The following is a 12184-nucleotide window of genomic DNA, read 5'->3' as shown; positions in this document are numbered from 1 at the left end:
GGGCCGCTCTTTCCCCCAGCGTCCTCCTTCTCCTTGAGCGCACCGTCTCGTCTCCTCCGCGCGACGCATGCCGGGATGGCGCGCTCCGCCCGCAGCGCCCCCTGCCGGCCTCCTTCGCTCCTCCCCTCTCTCTGTCCCCCCTCCCTTCTCCTTCTCCATCCATCCTCTCAGGTTCCAAGATGGCGGCGGCGGCGGCGGCGGCGGCTCCCCCATCCCCTCCTCCTCCGCCCCCTGCCGCCGCGCCGACGGAGGGCCCGTCCTGCCCCGGCTCGTGGCCCAACTTCGCCGTCGTGTGCTCCTTCCTGGAGAGATACGGAGCCCTCCTCGACCTGCCCGAGCTGCCCTTCCCGGAGCTGGAGCGGGTCCTGCAGGCGCCGCAGGAGCCCGGCGAGCAGGGTGAGGGCCTCCCCTTTCTCCTCAGGGCCGCGCCGCGGGGGGGGGGGAGAGCGCTCGCTGGGAACCTCGGGGGGGGGCTTCGGGTCCCTGTCCCCCCCCCCAACAAACTACCCCGGGAGGCCTTTATTTCCGCCCCCTCCTCTTCCACCACAAAGCAGGGCCCGACCCCGTCCATCCCCCACAGCAGGGGGAGGCTTCCCCCCTTCCTTAGGGGACCCTACGAGGGAGCGGCCCCCTACCTTGGGGGGGGGAGAGGCGGCATCTCTCTTCTCCATTAGCCCCCCCCCACTCCTATTCCTAATCAGGCCCCTCCCACTCGCAATGGGAATCTCCCTCTCCTCCTCCCCCAATTTGGGATGTTATTTGGAGGGGTAAGGGGGGTAGGAGGGATACGGCCCCCCACCCCAGTTCCCAGGTTTGCGTCATGTGTGTGTTTGCGGTGGGAGAGGGAGGGGCGGCCGCCCTTCTTATCCCTGCCCCTTTCCTCCCCTCTCGCGCGAGATTCGTTTGTGCAGCGCCGTGCATAAGCAGAAGCAAAAAAAAAAAAAAAGGGGGGGAGGCCCCTGCCCGCGAGGGGCTTGCAGTTAAGATTCCTGCAGAGGGAATGTGGGGCAGGATGGAGGGGTGGGTGGGTGGGATGGAAGGGGGTGGGACGGTGAGGAGATGAAAAAGAGGGGGCGTTATTGGATTTGATCTTGTTTTTGTTATCTTTTTTATCTCGTATTTTTATGTTGCCCAGAGATCTGCAGGTGAAGGGCGGTATACATAGTAGTGGTAGTAGTAGTGATCATATGTGTGTGCATGAGTGTTGTGGGATAGGGTTTGTTTGGTTTGGGAAAAGAGAATTAAAGGCCAATTTTCCTTTGGATCTGGGAAGTGTGTTGTCTGATCTTAAAGGGAGCCTTGCATATTCGGTGCTGACCCAAGATAATTTGCAGAATAACCCCTGAATAACTTGGTAGTGACAAGGCTAGGGACAAACTAGTCCTGAAATGGAAGTCACACATCACTACGGGTGAAGCTGTCCAGGAGAACTTATTGTGTGTTAAGTGAGAGAGAAATGACCAATTCAGGAAGGGGCAAGTCTTTCAAACGGAGAGATGTTTTTTGAGAGATACTGGATGTGGCATGTGGGGAACTGTGGGCCCACCCCACCCCCATTTCCTGTCCTAATTATTTCTTCCTGGTTTCTTTGCCATCAGCTCCACCCTTTGTCAGCCAGCCTTCAGTGGTCTACTAAAAAGTCTTGCTGGCTAGTAAGTTTGTGGACTTGTTTATAGGCTGGTTTGCAGGGCACTGCTATTCTCAGCCAAGATTTTGCAGATATGTTCTGCAAGACTGAAAATTCTTAGTGGCCAGTTTCTTTGTCGATAGTGCTTTTGGAATGGGTAATCAAAACAATTCAAATCTTAAAGCAGCTCTTTTCCCCCCGAATAAGTTGTCTGGCACACAATTCTGATTTCCAGTAGCAGTGTAAATAGCTTTTCATTGCTTCTATAGTCTTCATTACTAGTATTTTCTTATGTGGTTATGTATATTTTTAAAACGTTTGTTTAAACAGTGAACACAAAATGGGTTTACATGATGGGCTGTGTATGTGTTGTCCATTAGATTTCTATTTAGTAGCTGATTTTTTTAAAAAATTGTACATGCAGTTTTGTGTTAATTGTATAGTATCTTTGCTATTTACCTGAACCTTTATTTTGGAAAGGACACTATTTTCTTTCTCTTCTTCCATTTGCACTTTGTTGTGGAGTTAAAAGTATTGTTTATTCCATTTTGCTTTGAAACATTTTTGTCAGGTGTCAGGAACAAATGACTGTGTTACGCTGCTGTCTCTGTCCAAGTGGACATAAGTGATTTTTCTCCAGTATGCTAAGGATGTATTTACAGTACAGACTTTCAGTGGTTTAATAGTCCACTCCTTCCTCTAGAGAATTCTGGAAACTGTAGTTTTGTGAGAGAGGCTAGAGTAGACGGACATATGTAATACAGAACTATGAGCACCTCACCAAACTACAGTTCCCAGGACTCTTTGGAGGAAGTCATTGCAGTTATATAAAAAAATATTAACTTGTCACTTAGGCTGCAGCCCTATGCACACTTCTGAAAAAGTCCTATGGGAATATGTTGGGACTGAGTTCATTTAAATGCTGATGGGACTATATATAACCATCTTGCAGGCATTTTTGTGACAAGATCATACCATTTTTTCATTCCTCTATACAAAAAAATCTAAAAAATAATAAGGCTATAAAATTTTGTGGTGTATTAGCATGTTAAACTGAACTCAGTTTTACTTTCGGGAGTAGAAGTGCTACCTATATTCTGTCTTCCAGTGGTGTGTCAAAATCTGAAGTGGAATATATTTCAAGACGCATAGTGGGATCTTTCTCCTTTGGCTGTCATTTAGTGAAGGGTTAGGGTGCTGGAAGGGATTATGTTCTAGAATGGGACCTAGGTGCTTTCCAGTTCAAATCTCATTTTAACAATGAACTCCTAAGTACATGTCCACTCAGAGCTTTCATTTAGAGATTTCAATCTATATAATCTGAAAGTATGCAGTTTAGTCTAGTTTATTGCCCTTTACGGATTTGGAAATGGATTGATTATTCTGTAATGAAAAGCAGGTTGCTTCTATAGATCAGGGATAGTGAAACTGGTCCTTTAAATGTTGGACTCCAGTTTCCTTCATCCCCATCAGTCTTGGCCAGTAGTAAGCAAAAATGATTCACCAGAAACATCTGGAAGGGGGGCATGATTCCTTAACTCTGAGGTAGATACGTTTTACAAAGGTTGGATGTGCTTCGGTGTTGAGTCTCCAGATGTGGTTGGACTACAACTCTCATCATAAGAACATAAGAAGAGCCTGCTCAATCAGGTCAATGGCCCATCTGGTCCAGCATCCTGTTCTCACAATGAGATGCCTGTGTGGAACCAGCAAGTAGGATACAAGCACAAAAGCAACTCTCCCCTTCTGTGGTTTCCAGCAACTGGCATTCAGAAGCATTGCTGCCTCCGATTGTGGAGGTAGAGCACAGCCGCCATGGCTAGTTGCCATTGATAGCCCTCTCCTCCATGAATTTGTCTAATCCTCTTTTAAAGCCATCCAAGCCGGTGACCATCACTGCCTTCTATGGGAGCAAGTTCCACAGTCTAACAATGCGCTGCACAAAGAAGTAATCACAAGTTCTAGTGTAATGGCAGAGGGAGAAAAGCTTTTCTTTTGTCTAGTTTCTCCATGCCGTGCAGAACTTTATAAGTTTCTCTTACCTTTTCTCTAAACCCCCCCCCCAATACTCCAGTCTTTCCTCATAGATTTTTAGAATTGTTCCATCCCTGTGATCATTTTGGCTGCCCTTTCCTGAACCATTCCCAATCCTACAATAACTTTTTTGAGGTGATGTGACCAGGACTGTAGGCAGTATTCCCATTGTGGTTTCACCATAGATTTGTAAAACAGCATTATTATAATAGCAGATTTAGTTTCAATTCCTTTCCTAATGAGCCATGGCATGGAATTTGTCTTATTTCACAGCTGTCGCACACTGCGTCAACATACTCATCAAGCTACACCCTATGACCCCAAGGTCTCTTTTCTAGTCAGTCACCACCAGTCCAGACCCCATGAGCGTATCTGTGAAATTATGAGTGGGTGTTTTTCTTTTTCTTTTTTTGCACAGCCATGCATCACTTTACATTTGTTTACATTGAATTGCATTTCCCACCCATTCACTCACTTTGGAAATATCCCTTCGGACCTCTCTACAATCTCATTTTGTTTTAACAACCCTGAACAATATTGTCAGCAGTACCTCACTGCTCACTCATAACTCTAGATTGGGGGTCAGCAAACTTTTTCAGCAGGGGGCTGGTCCACTGTCCCTCAGACCTTGTGGGGAGCCGGACAATATTTTTTTGGGGAGAAATGAACGAATTCCTATGCCCTACAAATAACCAAGAGATGCATTTTAAATAAAAGCACACATTCTACTCATGTAAAAACACCAAACAGGCCCCACAAATAACCCAGAGATGCATTTTAAATAAAGGTACACATTCTACTGGACCGTCTGCGGGCCGGATTTAGAAGGCGATTGGGCCGGATCAGGCCCGCAGGCCTTAGTTTGCCTACTCATGTTCTAGATCATTTATGGATAAGTTGAACAGCACCTTTCTCATCTATAGCCAACTTTGCCAATGGTGATGGATTATGGGAGTTGTAGTCCAACCACATCTGGGGTCCAAGATCGAAGAACACTGATCTACATAACAACACACTGGAAAATGCAAAGTGTGTGAGAACGTATTAAAAATGATTCCCAGTTATTGCAGTAGTGAATGGCCACTGGACTTGCCATGTAAACATTTGGAGTTTTATATTGAAAGGCCAAAGATATACATATTGCACTTCAAGGCCTTTTGGACAAGTGTTTCTTGACAGCTGTGTGTTTCTAAAACTCTACCAATTGTAGCCAGTATGTACACATCTGATGATGTGGACTTTACTTCATGAAAGCATATGCTGTAATACTTTGTCTTTATGGTGTTGTCCCAATGCATTCTTTCTTTCTCTCTCTCTCTCTCTCTCTCTCTCTCTCTCTCTCTGTTAAAAAAATTCCTTGATAGTCAAATTTATTGCACTTGATAGTCAAATTTATTGCACTTGCCCAGGCATAGGCAAACTCGGCCCTCCAGATGTTTTGGGACTACAACTCCCATCATCACTCGCTAACAGGACCAGTGGTCAGGGATGATGGGAGTTGTAGTCCCAAAACATCTGGAGGGCTGAGTTTGCCTATGCCTTGATTATTCTGTAAGATGGCTTTCTAAGCTCTTCACCAATGGAGGAAGTGTTGCAATTTCCCCAAGCCTTTCGTTCCACTGCTTGTGGTAATTCTGATGTGCTCCCCTGAGCAGAAGAAATCTAGTGGGTGTTCTCTCCCCCCTCCCCCTTAATAACTTTTGTGTTTTAAGAACTAGCTAAGCCAGGAATCCAGAATGCAAATCACTGTATACGCCTTGCTTTTACTAAGTCAAGGGTGATAAGCACATTATCTATTAGCCGTGCACTCCTTTTGTGCCAGGGGTAGCCAATATACTGTTTTGGACTACAGCTCCTATTATCCCTGACCATTGGCCATGTTGCCTGAGGCTGTTGAGAGTTGTAGTTCAGAACATCTGGGTGGTGCTAGGTTGGCGACAGCTTGCATAGACAATACTGAGCTAGATGGACCAGTCTCTGTACAGGACAGCTTTCTATGTTCTATTTTCTAGCCCGCACACCTCCTGAAATGCACCACTTTGGCTATTCTTTCTTCATGGCTGCCTACTTTTCACTGTTTTTGCTAACCGCATACGAGGTTTACACGCACACACACAGAGTATTTGCTGCAAGTGGTCCATGCTGAGTGGATGGATAGTTGCAGCAGACTGGAAAAACTGGTGCCAACTTCGCCATATGCCTCAAAACCCAAAGAGAAGCTGCAATTACACACTCACTTTTATTTTATTAAATTGGTTATCCCACCCTCTCTCCTATGAGCCCTGGGGCATATGTGAATCTCCCCCATTTTATCTTCACAACAATCCAGGGAAGTAGTTCAAAACAATGGTTTCGTTGCCCCGGGAAGTTTATGACTGAGTGAGCATTGAACTCAGGCCTTTTAGCTCGTCATCTGACATGCCATGCAAATGATTTTGCCATACTGGCCTTTAATTGTTCCCACCAAGAAGGGGTTGTAAATGGTTATTGGGAATTTACCCAGATGATTGCAAATAGGCAGGGATTGGACCACAGTTAACCTGCAGTCCTTACACTGTGCAGGCCTAGGCTAAGTACATTTTATAAACGGCGGCATATACATAATTTTAAATTAATAAAAGTTTTTTTAAAAAAAGCTCTGAGAAGCAAAAATGTCGTAAGTGGCATTTTTTGTACCGTGACAGTTTTGTTATTGTTGCTTATATGATTTCGTTTGCAAACTATGCATAATACAGTCATACCTCGGGTTGTGAACGTGATCTGTGCAGGAGGCACGTTTGCAACCCACCGTGTTCGCAGGCTGAAGTGCTGCGTCTGCGCACGCGTGTGACGCAATTCAGTGCTTCTGCGCACACATGTGACACAATTCAGCACTTCTGTGCATGCGCGTGACGTCATTTTGTGTTTCTGCGCACGCACGAGTGCCAAAACCCGGAAGTAACCCATTCCGGTACTTCCGGGTTCGGTGCGGTGTGACTGTAGTAAATATTTAATATTTGTTTCTGCAGTCTGTGGATAAGGCAATCTTGATTGTGCTGTGACCTTCTCTAGTGGCACCAACCATGTGGATTGTTCTTTCTGCCGAGATCAGGCGGGAATGAACTATGGGGTATTTGCACCAGCAGTTGAATACACCGTTGCTGCTAGTTCCGATTTTTCTTGGTCACTTGATGATATTTTACTCTTGATTTTATTGTTGATTGCTTACATTGGATAGGATATTGTTATGGCTTTTTTTTAAATTGTGGGGCATTTCTTTTCGTAACCAAAAAGCTGTTTTAAATCTTTTAAATAAATAAATAAATAAGCCAACCTAAATATATGAAAATGCTCATGTTTGTGAGATTAATATAAATGATGAATGCAATTCCATTGTATTTTTTGGTTTTCACATACAAAAGTTGAAGCTGTGAAGTAAAACCCTATGGGCCCCAACCCCTCGCTGAATAGAAAGTGTGTGTTGTGATAATACTGGCAAACTGTTACAGTGTGTATAGACCTATTCCTCCATCCCTCCCAAAAGGTGATCAGGCCTGTGAGATCAGGCCTTGTTGTGTGGTGGTGTGCCCAGATTGTACACAAGTGGAGCTCACACAGAACATAGCCTCAGAAGTGCTTCTCTTTATACTGACCCCTGTGCCTCAAGGCCTTCCTGAAAGGGGTGGTTCTGTTTGTTTGTTCTTGGTGCTGTCTGTCTGTCTGTGTTGGTTGTTGAGTGTATAGGCTCTAGGCCAGTCTTTCTCAACCTGTGGGTCCCCAGATGTTGTTGGACAACAACTCCCATCACCCCTAGCTATCAAGACCAGAGCTCAGGGATGATGGGAGTTGTAGTCCAACAACATCTGGGGACCCACAGGTTGAGAACTGCTGCCTAGGCCATGGGTAGGCAAACTAAGGCCCGGGAGCCAGTTCCGGCCCAGTCACCTTCTAAATCCAGCCCGTGGACAGTCCGGGAATCATCATGTTTTTACATGAGTAGAATGTGTCCTTTTCTTTAAAATGCATTTCTGGGTTGTTTGTGGGGCCTGCCTGGTGTTTTTACATGAGTAGAATGTGTGCTCTTACAGTGGTACCTTTGGTTGCGAACAGAATCCATTCCGGAGGCCCGTTCGCAAGATGAAAAGAATGCAACCGCAGCAGCGCGTCTGCCCACGTGCGGGTTGCGATTCGCCGCTTCTGCGCATGCGCATGATGTATTTTGTGCTTCTGCGCATGCACGAGCGGCAAAACCCGGAAGTAACCCTTTCCGGTACTTCCGGGTCGCCGCGGGACGTAACATGAAAGAATGTAGCATGAAGTGGACGTAACATGAGGTATGATTGTGTTTAAAGTGCATCTCTAGGTTATTTGTGGGGCATAGGACTTTGTTCTCCCCCCCCCATATAATCCAGCCCCCCACAAGGCCTGAGGGACAGTGGACTGGCCCCCTGCTGAAAAAGTTTGCTGACCTCCTGTAGGCACAGCACTTTAGGGAGGGTGTTCCAAAGCCAGGGCTCCACCTCTGGAAAAAGCTCTCTCCTTTGTAGCTGCACAGTTATACTATGGAACTTGCTCCCATCGAAGGCAGTGATGGTCACCAGCTTGGATAGCTTTAAAAGATTATTAGCCAAATTCATGGAGGAGTGGGCTGCTGGAAGCCGCAGGAGGGGAGAGTAGCTCTTGCACTCGAATCCTGCTTGCTGGTTTCCCAGAGGCAACTGTGAGAATAGAAAGCTGGACTAAAAGGTAAAGGTAAAGGTACCCCTGCCCGTACGGGCCAGTCTTGACAGACTCTGGGGTTGTGCGCCCATCTCACTTAAGAGGCCAGGGGCCAGCGCTGTTGGCAGGCGCTGGGACCGAGCAGCGGGAGCGCACCCCGCCGCAGGGATTCGAACCGCCGACCTTTCGATCGGCAAGCCCTAGGCGCTGAGGCTTTAACCCACAGCGCCACCTGCGTCCCGTAGAAAGCTGGACTAGCTGGGCCCATTGGCCTGAACTCTAGCAGGCTGTTCTTAACGTTCTTACATGCAATTCTTCTAAAGTGGAAGGCACTTGATGCAGGGCCTTGACAGAAGATCTTAGGACATGGACGGGCTTGAACAGAAAGAGACACTCAACCATTTGCCCGATAATAAATGTTGGAAATGTAAAGAGACTGAAGGTACATTCTTTCACCTTTGGTGGACGTGCCCAAGGATTAAGACTTTCTGGGAAATGATCTACAATGAAATGAAAAAGGCATTTAAATATACTTTTTTTAAGAAACCAGAGGCCTTTCTCCTGGGCATGGTCGGCCAATTGGTGCCAAAGAAGGATAGAACTTTATTTATGTATGCTACAACAGCAGCAGGAATACTTATTGCAAAGTACTGGAAGACACAAGATCTACCCACCCAGGAAGAATGGCAGATGAAGGTGATGGACTTCATGGAACTGGTGGAAATGACTGGCAGAATCCGAGACCAGGGAGAAGAGTCGGTGGAAGAAGATTGGAAGAAATTTAAAGTTTATTTACAGAAACATTGTAAAATTAAGGAATGTTAGAAGGGGGCTGGAATGAAGCTATGTGGCTTTAGCGGAAATATTATAAAGGATTAAGTAAAAATAGATTGTTAATGGATGAAAGGAGGAAAGGTAAAGTTACATTATATTAAGATAAATTATAGGATAAAAATTGGGAAAGATGGAAAGGATTTGCTGAAATAGCTAACCAAACTAGAATACAAAAAAAGGGGGGTGCGAGGAGGTCAAGGAAACAAGTAAATGAAAGATAAGTTATGGGAAGGTTCGTTGTGTGTTTTAATTGTTTCTGTTTTTCTGTTTTTTATTAAAAAAATTATATTCTCTTCTTTCTTTATTGTGATGTGTTGTTAAGTTTTTGTTTAACTTGGAATTATCTCTTTCTTTTTTTGTAACATTTAAAACTTTAATAAATATTATTTTTTTAAAAAAAAGAAAGAAAGAAAGAGACACTCCTTCAGATTTGTTACTATCTGGCACCTTGAGTGCTGGTGAAGACAGCTCACAATTTTAATAATGATACATTTGTGTTGCTAGTAGCGGAATGCTGTGGAAATTTTCACAATGGCCATATTGTAGGCTCAGCTGGATTTTTATTTATTTACTATTGTATTCTTGATTCACATCATTTGACAATTGTTTAATCTTACTGTATCGTTTTCTGATTTGAACAAACCAAGGTGCTCCTGTTGCTGCTACCAGGAGACTTGTTTCCACAAATATCTCTTTTCAGCTGGAGAATGTAACCTTCATTCACTATCAGCCCAATATATTTTGCTGCTTGTGGTTAAGAATAAATGATGTGTTTCCCCCTTGCAGCAAGCACCAACACTTTAAAAAGCCTTGCAGCCCCATTCAGATACTTTATTCCCTGTTTGTGGTGTCATCTGAAGTAGATTGCTTCATCCTGCCGCATGGCCAGCCTATCTCTCAGTTCAGTGTTAGAAACTCAGATATATAAGCTACTTGCCAAATGACTCCTTATACCTGGGTTATGGTCACCACGACAGGATGTAAGGATGTCTAGGCACCTTTTTGCGGTGGAATTTATTATCATTATCATTATCATTATCATTTATTTCCTTTCTACACCACATTATATTTTAAGGGGGGAATCTCAAATGGGTTTAAAGCACATTGATACATCAAATAAAACAATCCAGAATAAAACAAATTCAAGCTCCAAGGAAAATATTTCAGATCCTTAAGTGACATTTTGCTTTTCCATTATTTTTTACTTATTTAATTTATATACCTGCCCCATAGCGGAAGTATTCTAGGAAGGCTTTGTGATGTAGTGGTTAGAGTGTTGGACTAGGACCTGGGAGATCAGGGTTCAAATCCCCACTTGGTAAAGAAGCTCACTGGGTAACCTTGGAACAGTCACAGCCTCTTAACAGGATCGTTGTAGGGATTAACTGAGAAGGGGGGAGAACCATGTATGTGAGATATAAATGCAATAAATAAGGTCTTCTGCTGACCTGCTTAAGAAAGCTGGAGGGGCCAGCCAGATGGAGATGTCCATCGCAAACCTGGCATCCAGAGACCTCCACGTGGTCGCAATTGGACCCGCGCCAGTAGCAAAATGCGCCTGGCTAATTTCTAACACTGCCTCCATTTGTTCAGTATTTTAGTGTGGTGCACTCACAGCGTGGAAAGCTGTAGGAATTCAACCAAGATGTGCGGATCGAACTGGTTGGACATTCATATCTCTCTCTCTCTCTCTCTCTCTCTCTCTCTCTCACACACACACACACACACACACACACACACTCTTCCAAACAGCAGCCTCACCTTTTTTGCCTTTGCCAACTCTTTGTGATGTTGTGGGTGGGGCATCTGCTGCAAGGAGGAAAGGAAAGAAACCACTACCCATTGGGTCATGGTGTTGATCTTTCTTTGTTTTGTCCTTTAGCAAAGGGGGCGGGGAATCCTGCAGGAATACAGAGGAGCCTCTAAGGCTCCTTCTAGCTCTATAGTTCTGTGTTAAGTAGAGTTTGGCTTAACTCTTGCTGTAGTGGTAAACTGATGACTTGCACTGAGCTGCTTCAGGCTGCAGTTGAAGTCTCACTGGATTATTTGCTTTTCCATACCTCAAAGTGTAGTCCATTTGTAGAATAGTATGCTGGTGAAAAGCACAGACTAATGTTCTTTTTGTGGTCCTCAAATTTTGTGGAGGATTTGTACAGGCACAAATTCAGTTAGAGAAGCCCCTTATAATTTTTTTTCACACCATGGTGAGAATGAAGCATATAATGTTTAGTAGGGTGTATTTTTTTTATTCCAGATGCAATGAAGGTAGATGATTTAGTGATGCTACTATGTCATGCATGTTTCTGGTTTTATATTGTAAACCAATCTGTGATCCTTGAATGAATGGGCGGCATAGGAATTCAATAAATAAATAAATTTAATTCTTAAAAGTTAAATTTAAATTTAAAAATCTTTACCTCTCACAGATTATTCATTAGTCACTGATATCTAAGGTGAAAAGAGTAGATTGGATTGTTAATTGTTGCTTTTTCATATTATGTGATGAGTGCTTTGGGACCGATTTTAGGGGTCAAAAAATGGGAGTGCGGCTATTAAGCAATGCTGATGACTACTCAGTGAAATACAGTATGTTAGGGGAAACTATGTGTGGAAATGTATTGTAAATTGCTTAGAGATTTAAAACTGTATATTAGGGAAATGCACACTAAAATCGTGATACATTTTCATGAGGACAGATGAACTGTATGAACAGATGTCAGAATAGGGTAAATTAAAACTTAATTAAGATTGGTAAAATGAGAAACCAACATTGAGAGATTTGCCCATCCCTCTTAGTTAGTACCTTGGTAGCCCCGTGGACAAAGGAGATTTTTGAGCAGGCTGTTAAAAGGTTTGCAGTATTTTGGGTTCCCCAACAATCATTATGTCTTGGGTTTAAAATTTCCTAGAAAACTATATTCATTCACTGTGCAGGCTTTATAGAAAAATATCAGGCACAAAGTGAGGGGCTGTGGGTAATTTGCAAAAGCA

General features: G+C 44.2%; 1 protein-coding gene across 2 annotated transcripts in view; it reads left to right on the top strand.

The window, feature by feature from the left end:
- Window positions 1-155: 155 nt before the first annotated feature.
- Window positions 156-12184, top strand: part of RSF1 (remodeling and spacing factor 1) — a 45404-nt gene continuing 33375 nt past the window's right edge. For both annotated transcript variants that reach the window (XM_079973336.1, XM_079973337.1), the window contains exon 1: window positions 156-396. In XM_079973336.1, coding sequence (XP_079829462.1) covers window positions 180-396 — 217 coding nt within the window. In that variant the 5' untranslated portion in view covers window positions 156-179. The remainder of the gene's footprint in view (window positions 397-12184) is intronic.

The sequence above is a fragment of the Podarcis cretensis genome (assembly GCF_951804945.1).
Source record: "Podarcis cretensis genome assembly, chromosome: 4".
NCBI lineage: Eukaryota > Metazoa > Chordata > Lepidosauria > Squamata > Lacertidae > Podarcis > Podarcis cretensis.
The sequence above is the reverse complement of the archived record's forward strand: the minus strand, read 5'-3'. Positions and strand labels throughout refer to the sequence as shown.